The 19,600-nt window shown below is 43.7% G+C and overlaps 1 protein-coding gene across 1 annotated transcript; it reads right to left on the bottom strand.

Moving 5' to 3' along the window:
• Nucleotides 1-7,076: 7,076 nt before the first annotated feature.
• On the bottom strand, nt 7,077-17,302 carry PRPH2 (peripherin 2). The gene is made up of 3 exons (XM_009990956.2): nt 16,722-17,302; nt 13,727-13,973; nt 7,077-7,313 (listed from the first exon to the last, which is right to left on the bottom strand). Exons 1-3 carry the CDS (start codon nt 17,300-17,302, stop codon nt 7,077-7,079), a joined length of 1,065 nt encoding a protein of 354 aa, XP_009989258.2.
• Nucleotides 17,303-19,600: the final 2,298 nt, after the last annotated feature.

The following is a 19,600-nucleotide window of genomic DNA, read 5'->3' as shown; positions in this document are numbered from 1 at the left end:
ACTGCTCTTCTGCTGTCCTTCCCCCCTTTCCTGGCATACAAACATTAGATGCCCAAATCTCATGTCTTTGCATCATGATGGAGAGATTTTTCAAGCATTTCTCTTGGAGGAAAAGAGAAGAGGGAGAGTATGAGGAGTTTCGCAGTGCACCAGGTGTAGGAGCTAAGAAATGGCGAGTACTGATTCTCGTCTCCATGACAGCAGTGATTAAATGTTACTTTTTCATCAATTTGTGAATATGTAATTTCACAGTCTCTTTCCAGACAGTGTGAGCTCGGAGGTGGTAAGTTTTCCAGCTTGTCTTTTATGTAGGATCCTGGAAGGAAAGCCAGACTGGCTAGTCAGCCCTGGGCAGGGTGGGACAGCTGAGCTCAGGTTAATGAGGACATCTGTGCAGACCACTGAGGGGTGTTTTATTGACTTACAAAACCAAAGTGTTGATTTGAAATCAATTATGTATTTGAGGAATAATGTATGGAACATATTTCTGTACTTGTGGTACTCCAAACATGGAGGATGCTAAAGCATGTTAATGAATCAGATAAAAGGTTATCTAAAAGAAACAAAGGCAAGATCAGCAATGCACTCACTGATGTAATTCACTGGTGTCCTCTGACCAGAGATGCCTGCGTTAGAGGTAACGTTTGCACGCCATAAAGGCAGCTCTAAGGAGCCTGCATTTTCTTGCAATTGTTTTATCAGTCTTTTGGAATTAACACACAGTTTAGCACCGCGCTAGAAGAAGAAAAAAAAAATCTGCAGTAATTGTTGGGCATTTATTTAATGCTGTTGAACTAGTCGGGCATCTCATCTGTGTATTATAAATCTTTTCATGTCAAGCTTTGGTAATTCGTAAAGTGCTCTAGTAGATGAAGGCTCAGAACATGCCATGAACTCTGAAACAAAGTATTTTGTGTTACATTTTCTGTGTACTACACAATGTAAGCTTTAAGCTGCCCTCTGTCTCTGCTGTCAACTTGAACAGGATGGAGCTGAAAATAAGGAATTTTGAGTGGTTTGGGTTTTTTAGTGGAGAAGTAAATGCATGTGATAGCAACGTGTGTGGCACTTGGAGCATGCAGAAGCAGAGAGTATTCAGCTGAGAGGCTACGGGGTCACTGCTGTTAATAGCAACGTATGTGAGATATTTAAATAAAACATTCCAGTGTGAGTAGCATTTCAAATGGTTGAGCAGATGCGAAATAAAAATTTTGCAGGTGTTGAAAGGCGTTGCATCCATCTAAGACAGCAAACCCAAGAAACAACACGGTTGCTTCGTTGCACTGGAGCATAACACATGCTCAGGGTGGAAAGCCCACTCCAGGTATGGCTAACGAGGTGCGCATGGTTTCCCAGGGCTGCGGTAGCAGTGATTGTGGTGAAAGGAGAATGGGGTTGTTTGCTGCTCTCAGAGCTTCTGGATCCATTTGTAGGTCTTCACCAGCGGCAGTGAAATATTTGAGAAGGTTATGTGTGTCACTGGGAATGCATACCTGCATGAGCAGCATGCCTGGTGTTGAGTGCCAGCTTGCAAAGAGGGAGGGGGCAGAAAGTTGTTTCATCCTGCTGGAGTTGGGGATATGCTGCAGGAGTAATTATTTGAAATCTAGCTGTACCATTGTGAGTGTCTTCCTGAATAAAATGTTTCCTGAAATGAATTTAATCCATTTTTAACACTACCTAATCTCAAGAATAATCTGCACTCTGACTCTCCCAGAATAATATAAAATACTCTAAAATTTACAAAAAACTTAGGCAAGTAGAGAATAAATGTAAATTTTAGGACTTAATTACACTTAAAATTCTGGAATGAAAACAAGAAATGCTGTTATATTTTACTTAAAATATGCCTATAGCAACATTACAGAATCAATGTTACTTCTGCTGTTGATGAATTTATATAATAATGACAGATTCATTCATAGGAACTTGTGGATTCACCTTGTCCTTGTTTGTATTTTCCACCTGTAGTTTTTTCATCTTTAACCTTAGTCTAACTTGTGTCAGAGAAAACAGGTGTTTAAATGGGAAAACTCTCACCCATTTGAAAAAGCGTTTGTCTACGGCAGAGCTGTGCTACCCTCTGAACAGGTTACTTGGGGGGCTGGGAAGGCAGAAAGCAAAGGAAAACTTTGCATTTGGGAACTATGTGTATCTGGGAACAGATGAACACAGCAAGCAGTCTCCTTCCAGTTTGCGTGTGCTGGTGTTACGGCCTGGATGGAGAGTGGACTCCGTGTGTGTCCAGCTGGGAGGGACAGTGATTCTGTGACACCGCTGTTAAATTCAGTATCGTTGCATGTTTCAAAGTGACTTCTATGATTTTTTTTTTTTTTTCCAAGAATTAAACTTCATTTTCACCCTCTTAACAAGACTGTCAGTCTGGGGAATTGTGTGCCTCAGACTTGCCTTTTCCTGCTTGCTGCTGGGAGTCAACTCTTTGGTCTCCTCCTTTCATTGCCCCTGCAGCTGCAGCCGTGCCCTATGGACTTTCACGTGCCTGAGTCTCCCCATTTCTGATCTACAATGCTTGACCCTGTTGTGTGTGGGAACATGATGTAAAACGCGTGGAGGCTCGGTTGCCTGGTGAAGCGGTGTGACTTCATCAGAGGACAGGCTGCAGACCTGCCCTTTGGTCCTTGTTTTGCTGAGTTTCCTGGTACCTCTGATTCCCACACCATCCTTTGCTCTGGAAAAATTTACTTCAGGAACAAACTGCAGAAATGCATCTCATAACAAACTTAATATGTTTATGGATTAGCCTCCTTTTTAGTTAGAGACAGGTTGATCAGGCAAGACTTGTTCTGTGTGTTGCTGTAGAAGAGGCTGGTGGGATGGGAGGTGGGAGCCCTGCTCAGCTCTTCCTCCAGCACCATGCCCCATGGGGAGGCTGCAAAATGGCAATGCGTTCCCCAGGGAAGGGTGCTGCAGAGGTTGTGCCCACAGAGTTCCACCTTCCAGGTCAGGGTTTCCCTCCAGCTTTCCCACCTCATAAATGTGCTTGGGATCAAAATTCAGTAACACCTGTAAAATGGCACAGGATCAGCAAACACAAATGCTTTGAGAGAGGTGTTTTACTACTTCAGTGTTTCAGTCAGTCACTGAACACTAGAGGTCTGATACAGTTTTTTTTAAATAAAAAAGGTTTCACATACGCTGTACTCCAGATTTCACTTGGATGGCTGTATTCCTGTTACCAGAAATAAATTTGCCTAAGCCTTCATCTCCCCACAGGGGGCTGTTATCACATGGCACCATTCTATTTTTCTGGCCTTATCTCTTAATTAACTAATCTCTAATAATGCTCTTTATTTTTTTTTTCGAATAAGTGTTTGTTGTCTGTCCCCATTTTACATTGATTATGGTAAAAGCAGTGGTTTGTTTTGTTTTGTTCTTTTACACAACAAACAAGTCAGGTGAAAATAATTGTTTTGCTGTGATCCCTTTTTGTTTGTCAGCCTTGAAAATCTTCCCTGACCATCAGCTGGAAGAGTGTGGTGCCCATGAGCCCAATATAGCATTCCCATGCTCTTAGCTAAGCTGCACACATGCATTTGGCTGGTGTTATAAAATGTCCAAGCTCATGTAATGCATGGAGGCTAATCTTATCAATTGTATTAAGGCTACTTAGGAATTAATAGCTTTAAGGAAGCCTGTTTATATTTTCTCCTTTAAAGCACTTTAGTCAATGTTCTATGTCCCTTCAAATAAATGTCACCAGTAAAATAGTGCACTTTTTGTCATTTTTTTTTTAAAGATAAATGATGTTTCTTAAACATTGATACTTCAAGGCTTTGGGCTGGCTCTCAGATCTGAGTACTAGAATTTAAGCCGGTAATCCATATGGAGGTACCTAAAAAGAAGTGGCCCAGTTTGTATTAGTTAAGCTCACATCCTTCTGAAGTTTATTAGTTTAAAAATCAGGGCACGGCTCTGGGAGTTGTTGGATTGCTGCAGGCAGCTTTGGCTACGTGAGCTTCACTACTTAAATTTAAAATAACAACAATGCTTTCTTTCGAATTTCTGTTGCAAGTTAGATTTAAATGGGGTAAAAAAGAGGCTAAACACACAATTTAGCTGACGATCAAAGATCCTGAGGATGCCAGTGGTTTCACTTGTTGAGTGCTTCTAGAAGCTAAGGCCCATGAAGATGATGTAATTGAGATGTGCTACAAGAGGATACTACTGAAAAGGTCCAGTAAATTCTGTTCCTAGTAAGAAGCAAGTGATTTAGGAGTCTGTTTGCACATCCTGAGCTTAGCTGGGCACATGGGAAGAGGGAGGTATGCTTTATCTCAGAACGTTATATGGAGGAGGGGTGAGCTTCCCACTTAGGAAGGAGGGGTGAGCTTCCCACTTAGGAATACATGAAATGGGTCCAAAAATGAATTCAGAAACAAAAATTCAGCAGTAATGCAAATTAAAGAAATCTGTATTAAATTGTATATAATTAAACATTTTCTTTAAAGAGTTCTTTACTTGGAACATAATTTTTAACACCTAAATTTACATTTGCAGGCAGCAGAGATATCTTTTTCTAGAACAGCATTTGCAATGTCACAAGAAAGTATATTTAAGATTGGATGAATGATATATTACATGTATTATTTTACAAAGCAGTCATGTTACAATCTGGTAGTACTCATAAGATGTTCCAAAGATCTTCATTAACCAGGAGGCTTTATTTTAGACAGCATTAGCATATACACTTTATTTGTACAAAACCCTGATTTCGGTACTAGTCTTTATAAACCTGTCTCAGATGGTCTCTCTCTACCAGTCTAATACCTTGAGACCCTTGCTCCGGGAACTGGCTTCTCCAATGTGGCATTGAAAGAATAATTTGACAATTTGTTATGTTCCTCTAGCAATAAACAGAAAAAAAAAAAAAAGAGACCACACATAATTGGAGTTGTGTCTAAAGCAATGGCCTAAGCCAGATTTCTAGGGCAGCAATAAATGTAGACCTCTTTGAAAAATCAAATGTCTAGTCAAGTAACCAGTATAGATCACAGCACACTGAAGCCTCACAAGGAAAAACTCTAATTAATCCTTGTAATGGAGCTCCTATCCATATGTGACTCCTCCAAAAAGCCCTTCTCTGATACGTATGGCCACATCATGCACTGTCCACAATCCTGTTCTCTAACGGACCAGCTGAGAGGAGCAGCTGGTCATAGCGATGTCTTACTAAGAAGGAAGGAGTTGGTCTGGAGTTTGTACAGTTCTGCCATGCGGAGTGTGTCTCAGCACAGCAATAGATGATAGGCTGTGGTGAATAGCAAGTTGGCTTTAGCATTAGTTGTCCTTCTTCTAGTCAGACTTATGCAGAAAAGAACAGAGCTGACTTTTTAATTCGTTATGGTAACTAGATTCATTATCGTAACTAAATTCATTATTGTAACTAAGGTTAAAAGCTTTGACCAGCTTTGAAAAAGTGAAAGGATGCCACAAATACCCATCAAAATCAAACCTGGCGTGTAAATGGCCTGAAGCAGTCTGGCCACCAAGATGCAGACTATGGCTTGATGTACAGACACGTCCCACCTGTCCCACTGTGAGCTGGTCCATCCATCCTAGGAGTTTGAACAAAAGTTGCAGGAGCTGAGTGCTGCTGGGGCAAGTGCACAAGTGATTAACAATGAGAACTAATGGGCTGTGCAATGATTAGGCAGCTAAAATGTGGCTTCCTTTGAAGACCAGCCACCAGCCAGGTGGAAAGGACCTGCTGAGAAAACTCTGAGGGACACCGCAGAGAAGTAGAGGTTTTGCACAGCCGGAGTGAAAATAAGTGTGGTGCCTGGTTTGTAGCTGAGGGACTGAGATGTCTGCGATGGTTTGTGCAGGGGGCTGGGGCTCGCTGTCTCGGGTGTTAGCTTCTCTTTAGCTGAAATTATCTGGCAGCTGCAGATAAACTCAGGGGGATGCTCTGCTTCCTTACTGGAGACCACACACCACAGCACACTCTTTCCATGTCTTATTTCAGCTTTGTATATTGTAACAGGCTCCTCCAGCTGTGCTGGTGTGTTCAGAGAGATGCAGCATGTGCAAAAGGCGCCTTCCCTTTGACTTAAAACATATAATGATGTGTACCCTATCACTGATAAAGAAAAATAAAAGCTGTAAAAATTTGCATGCTGGGGACTGATTTAAGCTTACTTTTCCCTGGCCTCAAAGTTTGAGGCTTGAAGTATTTGTGGATGAATGGTATCCATTTGCTAGGACCCTGGAAAACATTAAAAGTGTTAGTTTTAAGTAGCCTTTCCTCCCCTGCCCCTGTTTTAAAAATAGTTGGCCTTGAATATTCTGGAGCAAGATGTGAGATTACATTTTTTTAAATGTCCAGAATAAATGTAACTGGCACATGCCCATAGCATAGCCACCCTGAGAAACAAAACACAGAACTTTTACCTTAGCATTGTTTCTGTGATACTTGTGCTGTTTCATTAACTTACAGGTTTTGCACAGTACATAAATTATCAGCGTAAGTTTGCATTTTGTTCTATGTACATCTTAAGAATACAGCAGAAAATACCATTGCTTAGCACATTAACAAAAATCACATTATATGAGAGGTTTGTCAAAATACCTGTATACTAAGTTATATACAATTCTGGAAATCCTTCTTCCTTTGACTTCTAGCGTGTTACTCCCCAGAAAAACAATCTATTTGTCTTTAAAAGTTGAAGTACCTGAAGTATGCTGTTAAAACAACTTGAGAAAAAAATATTAACTTTTCAAATTCCACTTTTAATTTCAAAATAAAATTGAATGGATCACTGTGTGATGCCAGCTTTTTTTTTTTTTTTAAACTAACTGTCCCTGATAAGGGAATGCATGGATATTGCAAGTCCTAGTGGGATTGTTTCCCCCAGAAGTTATGAATATGGTGTACTCACAATTGTGGATAAAGGTATTATCCCAAGGTGCACTATGTTGTATGCTCCCATGCATAAAAAAAAAACCATGGTAGAAATGTGTATTCTGATGGTTGATACATAGCTTTTAAAACAGATATTTGTAATTCTCAGTTTTTTAAATTCCTCTTTGATAAAAAGTCCACATCGATTAGAAGCTCAACTGACCGTCGTGATGGCTGGCGTCTTCCCACCTTCCTCTCCTTCGGCCCCTTCACCTTCTGCTTGCACCTGGTTGAACTTACCAATCTTTTTCAAGCTCTCCAGTGCGGACTTCAAAGTGTCCTTCAGGCTGTTCTCCAGGACCCAGCCTTCGCTTTCACATTCAGGGTCTTCGGGATTTGCGATGCTTTCCAGAGAGGTGTGCAGAAGACGCAAGCCAACCATCACGGACATCTGTGCCATGACATGGAAAAGACAGTGTCAGGCAAACCTTCATACCCTTGTCCGCGTTTTTGCCATCCTCCACTGTCAGCAGCCCGGGCTGGCGATGTGAACAAAATGCCGGAGGCACCAAACAGATACAGCTTAAGGGCTGCAGGAATCCTCCAAACGAGAGGAGATCTTGAGCAGCCTTCCCCATTAGGTGGCCAAGAGGGGTGAGGGAGAGCTGGCAGGAGGAAAATGTTCCCTTATGAGTTGGGAAGGAGAGGGTGGAGGTCCAAAAGGTGAGTGAGTGGAAGGAGAGGGTGGAGGTGGGTGAGCACCACGGGAGATGGGACAGTTGATAAGCAATAAGTGGATGGGTCAGCTTACGAAGGAAGTACGTGCTGGCTGCTGCCAGCTTTGCGTGGCCATGTGCCCAAGGGGGCTTTCCACATACCCCATCACAGGGTAGGCACCTCCTGGGAGATTTTAATGAAACCTTTGCTCCTGTGCATTAGACATCCATAGAGCTGTTTATATGTGCAACAACGTCCTCTGCCACCATCCACTTAATTTTAACTCCAAATATTTCTACTTCACATTGACCTTAATATGTTTGGCAGTTATATTAGACTCATCAAAGAGATATTAATGAATCAGAATCTGCACAGAACAGAGCAGCAGTAGGATATGAGCCATCAGCTTGCCTACTTCAAATTGTGGTTATTTTTATATAGGTATGTGCAAATAAGGAAATCGAGGCAGGAGGTGATCTGTATCTCTCATTGGTTCCATCTAAAACAAATTTCTATTTCTGATAAAATATTTACCAGTCCCAGCAGCCTTGACTGAGACTCTGCTATATTATGCTGGTGTAACAGCCCTGACACCAGCAATGTCCCAAACCTGCCTCCAGACAGAAAGAATGTTTTCAGCCAGTCTCCTGCCTTCTAACAGTGTTCGGAACAATCTGACTCCCATCGTTGTGGTGCTTATGAATAAAAGTGATTGATCTGTGAAGTAGAGGAAGAAAGAAAAGGCAGTGCCCAGAAGAGCCAGCTTGTTGAGGTGGTAGAGCAGGTGGTCAGGATGGGGCAGCAGTAAGGCTAGTTTAGTCTTTCGTGTGCTAGGTAAAGCTAAGACTGGACCACTTGTTGTTGTTAATGACCTCATAGGATTTGCTCTGTAAGGGAAGTACGGTGCCTCTGTTATCCTACCCAAATTCCCAAGGAAGTGAATATCTCTGGTCCTCCTAAACCCTAATGGCTAAAGAGGTTGGCATCCCTGTGTGTTGCTTACCTGGTGGCACAGCTGAAGCCCACGGAAAGCTGCCCTGGACCTGCAAGTGCAGCTCTCTGTTGAGGTTTTTGAAATAGAGATGGAGGAAGCTTGCAAACTGTCATGCAGGATTACAGCACTGGGTAGCTGGGCAGATTTGAAGTTGGGATTCAGCCACAGAGCATGGCCAATGGCAAACTTTACATCTGGCTTTTGGAATCGTGGGACTGCTCGGGCATGTGCTTCTGTGAACCATTCATTAGCCTATCTACGCTGGTCATCCCGCTTGCATGCAATAAGTGTCTCCAAACTCCTGGAAGACTAAAGGGTAACCATTGGCTACCCTCGAAATTTTCAGATGTTTCTCTGCCTTTACTCAAGACCAGAAAGAAAAAAACAATCATCAAACAAACAAGCTTCATCAAATGCTTCCATATCAAAAGGCAATTTTTCATCCTGTTCAACACAGGAACATGTGACTCACAACACTTGGTCCTCAAAGAAGGTTCTAATGGCCCTAAATCTGGAAATAGTCTCATTTTGTTGTGGATCTACCCAATACTACAATGACTTGAATCAGTTGAAACACTCTTCTATACAAGTCACAAGAAGTGACAAATCACATCACACTAGTCTTGGGATTTAAAGCATTTGACATCTTCCTTTCAATCCGATCCCCAGTTTTGCTGCTCTCAGTCACGGGAGTTTGTTAGCAGGAGCCTTTTTGTGACTGACTTACTAAGTCCCACTATGAACAGTAAAATTAGCTTTACTTACAGGCTTCCTGGACAACTCTAAGTCACTAAATACAGTTGTGCTTTAAAAAAGAAGGGTGCTTGTGCAGAAGGGAGCTGACCTACCCTCAGATGAGATTCTGTGACATTTCCTCTCAGTTTAAGACTCCATTTTCTTCAAAATCTTGCTCAGAAAGATTTTGAGTCTCTGGAATTGAGATTTGCCAAAAGCAATGCAAAACATTTGGGCTCTCGTCACCTCCTCTGCCCTGAGCCCGCCTTCTCTGCTGGATGAGAAGAGAGTCCAGGAAGTTGAAGACAACTACCTGGCAAATTAGTCTATCACCTATATGATAGCTTAGAGCCTTGGACTATCAGTTTTGCTGAAGTAATTTATGTTGTAAATTATTTATCCAGAACCTTTAATGCAGGCAGCTTTTCAATAAGCCGCTCTCTCCATTTGTGAGTCCTGGCCAAGACACTTAGAGCTTCCTGCAATGCATAGATCATATTATCAGCAAAATTATCGAAGGCAGATGATGTGTCTGCTGCCTCAAAAATGTATGTTAATGCCTCAGCATGCTTCAGCTTTGTAGAAATACTTTGAGAGATCTAGTTAGGTTGGAGATATGGGCTGACAGGAACCTCATGAAGTTCAACGAAGAGAATTGCAAAGTCCTGCACCAGGGAAGGAACAATCCCATGCACCGATATAAGCTGGGAGGTGACCAGCTGAAAGTAGCTCATCAGTAAATGGCCTGAGAGTCTTGGTAGACACAAAGTTGAACATGAGCCAGCAGTGTGCCACTGTGGCAAAGGCGGCTAATGGCGTCCCGGGCTGCATTAGACAAAGTATTGCCAGCAGGTTGAAGTAGGTGGTTCTTCTCCTCTGCTCAGCATTGGTGAGGCCACAGCTGGAGTGCTGTGTCCAGTTCTGGGCTCCCCAGCACAAGAGAGACATGGACATATTGGACGGAGTCCAATGAAGGGACACTGAGATGACGAAGGGACTGGATCACCTCTCCTATGATGAAAGGTTGAGAGAAACAGGACTGTTCAGCCTGGAGAAGGAAAGGCTCAGGGGTAATCTCATCGGTGTGTAAAAATACCTGAAGGGAGAGTTCAAAGAAGGTGGCGCCAGGCTCTTTTCAGTGATGCCCAATGACAGGACAAGAGATCATGGACACACACATAGGAGCTTCTGTTTGAACATTAAGAAACACTTTTTCATTGTGAGGGTGACTGAGCACTGTCACAGGTTGCCCAGAGAAGTGGTAGAGTTTCCCTCCTTGGAGATATTCAAAAGCCATCTGGACATGGTCCTATGCAACCGAGTCCATGTGGCCTTGCTTGAGCAGGAAGACTTGGATTAGATGACCCTCAGAGTCCCTTCCAACCTCAACCAGTCTGTGACTCGGAGTTGTAGACCTGTGCTTAATCACAATCCAGCGAAGAAGGCCTGGGTATCGAGGTCCCAAAGCTATCCCGGTCTCGCTGAGTGATGATTTCCCCTGGCCGATGGACAAACTGTCCTGAAAACTCTTGTCACTTCACAGCAACTTTAAAGTGGCAGGAAGAACAAGCCCGCAGTGTTTCTCTAGGGCTGGGTATGGGCAGGCTGGGCTGGTGCACCCCCGCACCACAGACTGCTGAGCCCTCGGTCTGTGCCAGCAAACTGTTCTTCTGGAGGGTTCCTCTTCCTCTACTGCCTGTGGGTTGGTTTTGAAGGTTATCAGGCATTCACTTCTAGCGTTCAATGCATCAGAGAATTTACTCTCCAGCATGAGCTGTGCAATGCAACCCCGGCTCATGTCTCATCGCTCTCCTGGGTTCCCCCTCCTGGAGCTCAGTGCTGGGCTCCCTCTGTGGTGCCACACATGAGACGAAACTCAGGGTTTCAGCCACCGCAGTGGCTGCAACCTATCAAGAGCCATTTGTTTATACAGGTGAAGGGCCTGGAGCATCTCAGAAACCATCTGCTGCCCTCCAATCGTTCTGAAATGCCCTATGCAGGGCACCCTTGAACCCCCAATTTCCTCTTCGCTGACTGAGGCAGGTCAAGAAGAGAGTCAGGCTTGCTCTGCTTGACCTTCTGCAGAGAAGCCCATCTGTTTGCCAGGGTTTAGCCTGAGGCGGCTTAGCAAGAGCATGGTGTGATCTTTTTTTGTCACCCTCATGACCGGTTGTCGCTCCTGGGAAGACTACAGCTTTTGCTAGTAAAAGCAGCATACGGGTGACGATATATTTCCAGAAAATCTGACATGCTGTGTTGTTTTCAAATCGAAATTTTCATACTTCAAAATAGGTTCATTCTTCCTTGCACCTAATATAGGAACGTTAAACCCAAACAGCTTTCCCTGAGGTCCCTACACTCGCTTGGCACACTATTTTATTCTAACAGCTCAAAGCAACGGCTGTGAATAGTGTTCCCCTCCATGCTTTGTCCCACTTCCCACATCTCGATACCAGCGACCCCGGTGGAAGATGCCTCCGCCGGCCCCCATAAGGGCTTTGCTGGGAGACTGCTGGGGCTGGGCTTCTTGGCTTGAGTCCACAGCAGCTCCAGGTGCACAGCAAACCAGGGCTCTTCTTTGCCTTTGTGCTTCTCTGTAACTTCTCAGCACCAGTGAAGGGAAATGGAGAAGCGCAGAGGCAGCACGCGAACGCCCTGCCGGTTCACAGCCTGCTCAGACCGACATCTTACCTTGGCCAGGAGCTGGGACCTCTGCTGCGCTCCTACTCAGTATGAAATTGTTTCCTACCCTGACTGGAATCTATATATTTCAAGGGAGACTAAATTAACATCTGCTTCCTGCTTTGCTTCTTCCCTTCCAAGTTTGCCTGAAAAGCAAAGGGAGTTTGAGACCCAAATCTGGACCATTTATGGTAGAATAATGGGTGAGTCATAAATATTCAGGAGAGCAAATTAACATCACCCAGAACTGTGATATTTCCTTAAAGCTTTGCCCTGAGATTCCTCTGATCACCTGAGAAAAATCTCACCTTTTGTTTTGAAAGAAACGAGAGAAGACCGTATTTCTCATTACACCCCAGATTGAAAATGCTGCCTGGGTGTGCTTTGAAGAGTTGGAAATAAAATACTGTATTTTTATCGCTGCTATTAATGTTAACATATCATTTATTAATCTCCTACAAGTCAGCAGAGGTATGTTACAGGTTCCTAGTCATGATTTGTCACAGCTGGCATTAGTGTTTCTGTGTGTGTTTCCCCTGAGTTTTTGAATTTCCTTCTGATTTTCATATACAGCTGAAATTCCCCTCTCTTCAAGAACTCTGCCTTTGAATTTGGGCTGAGACACAAGCTTCTCCTTCTTTTCTTACCAGGACAACAGTGCTACAGGAAGGTAGTACCTTCCTGAGCCATGTAGAGCAGTTATTTTTAAAACAACACGACCTGAAGTAACTTTGCGATTTTTTTCTCAGTTCACAGATTATTTGGGCAGGTGTTTATTTTCTGAAAAGCATCTTCATTCCTGGAAGAGTGTTGCCCAGTGCTCATATCAGAACAGAATGCATCTTTTTTTTTTTGAATTGCATTCATCTGAATTTTAAAAAAAGCTGGCTGAACCATTTAAAACAGGCAACACCGTTCGCAGCAGCCATGTCAAGGGTTAGAAAGGCTCCGTGGTGCTCCGTGTTGCACCCTGAGCTGCATCCTCCCCGTTGGCCACCTGGTCCTGCTCTACCTCCGCCTCACGCGCCAGCCCTCGTGCCGCTGCCAGCTCACGCTCCCTGCGTATTAGTATTGATTAAACGTCGTCTAGAAAACTGGCCATCTCCCAGAGGCAGGAGGACGTGTTTTCCTCCTCTCGAATGAACAGTATTTCAGCAGCAGAGCTGCACTTCGGGCTGTGGTGCTCGCAAACGTCCGTGCTGGGCAGCGTTTGCACCTGTTTGCATACACACGGTGGTTTCGGGAAACAGAATAAAAGAAAATTTATCCATCAGCTTCATCCAAACCACTTCTTGTGACCAAAACCATCGATGGAGCTGATGAAGGACCTTGAGCCAAATGCTGCCCTGAAGCTGGACGCTGCGTGTGCTTTAGGTCTTATTTTCATCAGCATGTAAACCCCTTAATTGCTCATTCTGTCCCGCAAATTACTGCCCTCTCCTTCTGATGCACTGCTTTGTGTACTTTCCATTCCCTGCTAATGGTGACACATGAAAAAGTAATTCATCTGAGCCCTTGCACGCTCTTCCCTGCTCTGCACCCCAACCTGCAATCTAACCCCAACCCCATGCTTCCCAGCTGTGTCTCTAGGATGGGACCCTTCAGACCTTACACCGGTGTTCACTATTAGATGTTTTCTCAGCCAAAGAATGGCAGCGGACAATACATTTTCTAATAGATTTTTAACTTAGAAGCCCACTCTGCCCCTCTGGAGCTGGCTGAGGGGAGAGGGTTACCTCGAAAAGCCAGACGAGGAGGACAACAGCACCCATGGAGCTCATCATGCCGCTGTAGTAGTGCAGGAGGGCTTCCCGGCAGCCGCGGCGCCAGAGGTTGAGCTCCTCTGTTTGGTAGTCGTAGCTGTAGTGAGCCGAGTTGTTGGTGACCTGGTACTGGATGCAGGGTCTTGGGGAGCTGGGATTGCAGCAGCTGAAGGGGACACCATCCACCAAGTACCTTCCATCCACATTGCTTTTGATCCGACTACGGGTGAGGGCAGAAGGAAGCATGAATACACACACATACATAGAAAGATATACCGGAGCAAACTTACATGAGAAAGGAAAGCAAAGGCAACATGGATCTTGCACCGCTCCTTCTGGCCATGCCGTTTCCCCGCATCCCCTGTTTACATAGCGGTGTTTGCCCTGGCTGTTTTTTCTCTCTGAAATCCTTTCCTCTGTCAAGGATACACAGAGTCTATAATTAACTCTTCATGATGGCAATGCACCCTCTCGAGGTACTTGTTCAAACATATTAATTTTTAAGAAAAGTAAATGGCAGAGAGAAATTTCAGGAGGGGCAGTCAGAAAAGCGTGACCACAGCATAGTTAGGGTGGAAGGGAGATGCTGGAGGTGACCTGAGCTTGGAAAAGGACCGCCAACAGCCTTAGGACCCACCATATCCAGCTAGACCATCGATCCAGCAAACTTAATAGCGATAAAAATATCTCCGGGAAGGGGTTATGCATTTATTCTTGGGTTGGGAAGGCAGTCAGTATTTAAACCATGAAATGTGCTTCAGCAACATGATGTTAAAAATTTCTGAAGTCCTTGCAGGAGCTCCCCAGCCATCGTTCATTTGAGGCTGTGGTTGCTCTCAACAAACAGCCATTTAGTCTGGTGCCTTATGAGGTGTTTAGATGAGACATACTTAGAAGGCAAATAGTTCCACTGGCACTGCAGAAGAAGGCTATAATAAGAGGACTGCAACTCTAACAAAGTCCGTTTCGCCTAGAAAATGACAGAATGAAGAACCCCAGTGATTTAGAAAGGTGAACAACAATCTGAGAGTCGCTTGTAGCTTTCTATGTAGGTATTTTAATGTTGTGTCGCAGAGAGAGGTGATTGCAACAGCCTGGTGAAGCAAAATTCTACTTTGCAGTCATGACCTAAATATATCTAAATGCCAAACGCAGTTCAGGTTTTATCTTTAGATGTAGAGCATGTTCTGAGTTGGGTCTGTTTCCCATTGAAGTGTAAATACTCCACGAGCTTCAGAGAGATTGGATCAGGCCTTCGTTCTGCAAAGAATATAAAAATCCCATTGCAGGGGAGGGACTTGCACCTTCCCTGGAATTAAGCAGAACTTTGCTGTTGGCTTCAAAGGGACCAGAATATCCTATCAGGAATGTGAGCAGAGATTGTACGCCACCGCGTAGTTCAAACCTTGAATTCACCCATTAACATCCGTTTGTGGATTTTTAATGCCTTATTTCCTGCCTCAGTAGTACAAAGAAATTGCCCTGAGTCTCAGTCCCAAACAAGACGTTATTAAGGACAATATAACCTCGTTTTCCCTCTGTGCTTTTCCCTTCCACTGCTGCTGGATTAAGTTACAGGTCTCAAATCTCCATATAATGCAGGCAAGCTGAATTTACTATGTTTTCAAGTAGTTATTTATACCCATGGGCATACCTTCACAACGCAAGCACTCGCTTATTAAATAGCGAATGTATTTTTACAACCCTGCAGTGCAATAGGTTAAGCCTGTTGCAGTTTTCACTCTAAAAGTCCTAGTTCAGAATTGCAAAAACAACCAGACCACCCAGCAAGTCAAAACAATATGCAGAGAGACACACAAGTGAAATACCATTTACTCAGTCAGGCAGGGATCCCAAGAGATATACAAAGCTTTTTTTCAAACTTAACTTTGGGCATTTTTAACATAGGCAGTACATTTAAAAAGTAGATCGGTTCCAGTTTACAAGACCCTTTGTGCAACCACGGAGTATGAACGTTAACGAGTGATGCTCCCAAAGAACTCTGAATAAAGACCTTTTCCTCCAATACTTCATTTATTAAAACGTTCTGGGTATTTATGCTCAAAGGCTCATTTTTTAATTTCAGATGTTCATTTGTTCTCATGTTTATTTTTTACTTGCGCTTACTGCACCTAACCTGATTTTGAGATTACTGCCTCCTTAGGCACTGACATCAGAGCCATTAAGGTGTTTCTGGTCAATAATCTGTTCTGGTTTGTAAAGAGGAAACCAGTGCTGTTTTCATGTGAGATTTAAAAAAAATAGGCACAAGTATATATATCAAGCATGTTTTTGTACGGGAGAGAACATAAAATGCATTTGGCTACAAGGGACACTGTATAAAGCTAGTAATGTCCACGGGTGTTGACAGTTCAATATTGTCACAGTGCTGAAGCGATCCACTGAGTGAATACAAAAATAAAATTCTAAATTTTAAGGATTTAAAACACCTGAGTTATTGGTAAAACGTTTCTGTTTCTAGCTGTTTTCATGAGTGATTAATTGCCAATGTCTAAAGTGGAGTTTTAAAAGTGGCATCAGCAGTACATATCCAGGGAAGTCTTTTTTTAAGAACTTAGTAAGTCACATTGAAATCTGCTTAAGAATTGTGAAGTTCTGATACTTTCCTGTTGATTTTGGGAATAGGTACGTGTGGCTTCACGTAATGGGTTTATAAAGAGGTAAAAGACAGTAAAAAATGTTAAGTCTGTTTACATTGCACTAAGTAAGAATGAGAATTGTGTTTTGGTACTTTGTATGTTATGTTCTGGGTAATGTTAGAGGAATTTGTTAGAGGAGGAAGCAATCTAGCTGATCTTTTGGGATGCTTATTAAGCAAGAGCAGAGAGAAAAAAAACGTTTTATATAAAACCCCCTCCAGTCAGTGCCTATTGTGTTGCACGTTTCCTTAGTATAATATCACTCAAATAACGATACTATGCAATGCAAACTTCACAAAGTCACTTACTCTTTTACTTCTTTGGAGCTGAAGTCCAGGTATCTGTTGCTGATCCACTGAATTTCAAACCAATCTTTGAAGCCGTTGTTCCCACAGCATTTGAACTCAATTTGGAGCATGTCGATGGTCTTCTTCATGAAGCATCTCCCAGGGGTGTCTGTGTCCCGGTAGAACTTCATGCTGTTCTTGAGCCCCTGGGCCAGCGTGCTATCCAGAGAGCCACGCATGAGAAAGCAAATCAGAGCAACGAAGAAAATGAGTATGTTAAACAAGAAACATAGTGCCAGGTAAGGTTTCAGCACAGGCTTCCACTTGGCAAATTTAGCGGGATCCAGAGAATCGTAACAAATTTTGCCAGCAAAACCATTGAAGGCGCAGGATAATACACCCATCAATATCAAAGAATTGGGCACAAAGTGGCTTTCAGAATTGTCCATCACTTCACTTCGCTTCCGGAGTTCAATTTTGAGGAACAACCCCATGCTAAAAACAAGGATTCCAGCAAACACTGAAAACCAGTTCATGAGCCATAGTCCCTGTGCTAGTTTTACCCGTTTCTTCTGGTTGAATTTGACTTTCAGCAGTGCCATCTTTTTAGTGTGAGATGTTGGAGGATTTCACAGCCTGGACCCCTCTTCTTGGTGTAAGCGACTCGAGGAAGAACCATTCAGGCGTTGGAAGAGACCCCGAACAGCACGGTGGGAAGAGAGCCATTGTACGGTCCTTCCATCTTCAGCTCCCCTGGTTAGGATTCAGGCAAGTGAAATATTCAAAGATCCAAATTAACAATCTCACATTGGTGAAAATAATGGACGATTAGCACCTACAACTATTTCTGATGGTTCCTTCCAAGTAAAGGAGAAACAGTCTCAAGGTTTCAAATGATTTGATCTGGATCTGCAAGACGTCATTCTAATACCTTTAATCATTTGATCCAATTTGGAGAAATGTCTGTCAACAGATGAGTGGAAATAATCCCTCATTTTACTATTTAGTAGATTTGTGCTTTCTTATGATAGGCTGCTGGGCAGAACGTGAAAACCCAGAGATATAAAAAGATCTGCGTTATCAGAAGAATATGGATCCTTTGAGGAAAAAGGAAGAGGGCTCCAAGATAAAAAAGGATATTGCTTTGAATACAAAAATATACTTGCCCTACATGATCCTGATTTATTCATATCTACAGCCAAAACCACCTTTCCAGTCCTTATCCTTCCGTGTTGACCCGAGATGACATCCCGTGGCTTATGTGTTCTGGAAGCATTTAAGCGTGTAGTTTACAGTGACCTAAAAAATCTAAGCTTGGCATTTTGTGTTTACCTCCAGGGCTTGTACCATCTCTGGGCCTTGGCAGGAGGGAAGGAGAAAGGAAAAGTTCGGAGAAACTCAATAAATAGAACCAGGGCTGAAATCTAGAGATGCTTTTATAAAAAGAGAGCTGACGTGAGCAGCTTACCGGATAACCGCCGGGCTGGGGAGGGGAGCAGGGCTGCCCAAGGAGACCTGGGAGCTTACACCAGGGAGGAATATGACCCAGTGGCTGGGGAGGGACCCTTGGGCCATTGTCACCAGCCAGCACAAGGAAGGCACCCCGGGGTCCTCGGGGTCTGCCGAGAGACCTGCAGCCCGGCTCTGCTTTCATGTTGTAGTGGGCAGAAAAAGAGGGATGTGACCCTTCGGCAGTGGCCAAAGATGACACCCTCTTTCAGCAATAGCCTTCCTCCCTATGCCATGCAGCCGCTTCAGGCAAGCATGGAAGCTGGGCTTTTGCTCTTTCCAGTGCTCTGGGACTTTCACTCACTTTGAAATACCACCTCTTGCTCCCCCCCTTGCCCCGCAGAAATTCAGAGCCGTTCGGAAAGTCCCACGCTGGCTCACCACTTGCTCCAGCAATGCAAAATTAACCTCAGGCAACCTCAAGCAACACAAAATTAAATTTCAGGTGCGTGAGGGTGTGGGTGCTAACGGTGCAGGTCAGAAAGGAGCAGCCCCAGGAGAGAGACTGGGAGGTTCTGTCCCAACCAGAGTCATCCTGACCTGCTGCTGCTAGTGGCTGCCAGCAGTGTGATGCACCAGCCCCGGGGGGAGAAGTGAAGAGACCTGTCCAGGAGGAAGGCAAGTGTGAAAAATAATAACAATAAATAAATTTTAAAAAGCACTGAAAAGTAGCATTTTGATAGTCTGGTGCTGTGGGTGCTGCTCAGTCACTGTTTGGGATGCCAGAGGTCTCTTCAGTAAGGACAAAGGCTATCCAGCTGCCTCTTTTTCCTGTGCTAATAGAAGGTTTTTGCCATAGACTTTTCCTGGCCCATCAAGATACTATTGCAGTGTCTCTCTACCCAGAGAGCAGCTGGTAACCAGGATTTTCCTAAAGTGGGTCTGACTGTTTGCTTTGCTGCTGCCTTTGCAGGTGAAGGCAGAGTGTGTAAGAGGAAAGGAGAAAAGCAATTATCCATCAGGGGTTGCTCTCTCTACTTGCCATGAAGTTGATGAAAAGTGCTGTTTCTTGGCAAAGCCTGTTAAATATTTTTTGTGCAATAAGCTGTAGCACTAAAATAACATCTCTCCTGGCTGCTTGGCAAAATATCCCATAACCATGCAGTACACATCACTGCATTTCACTGACTCCTCCAGGGCTCATCTAGGAAACACGAGGTAGTTGGGAGGGTGTATTTATCTGACAGCCTGAAGTTAATTATAGACAAATGAACCTGAAACTATTTCCTTTCCTGTCAGTGATGATAGAGTGAAACTCTAGTTAAAAAGAATTTTCTGTCAGGTCTGTGAATCATGGGGATATACAGTGAAATATATTCTGCAGTGCAATTAGTAAGCCTAAAAATTGTAAACTTGCCCACAGCAGATATAAGCCTGGTGCTGCTCTGCAT

The sequence above is a fragment of the Tauraco erythrolophus genome, chromosome 2 (assembly GCF_009769465.1).
Source record: "Tauraco erythrolophus isolate bTauEry1 chromosome 2, bTauEry1.pri, whole genome shotgun sequence".
Classification (NCBI taxonomy): Eukaryota; Metazoa; Chordata; class Aves; order Musophagiformes; family Musophagidae; genus Tauraco; species Tauraco erythrolophus.
The sequence above is the reverse complement of the archived record's forward strand: the minus strand, read 5'-3'. Positions and strand labels throughout refer to the sequence as shown.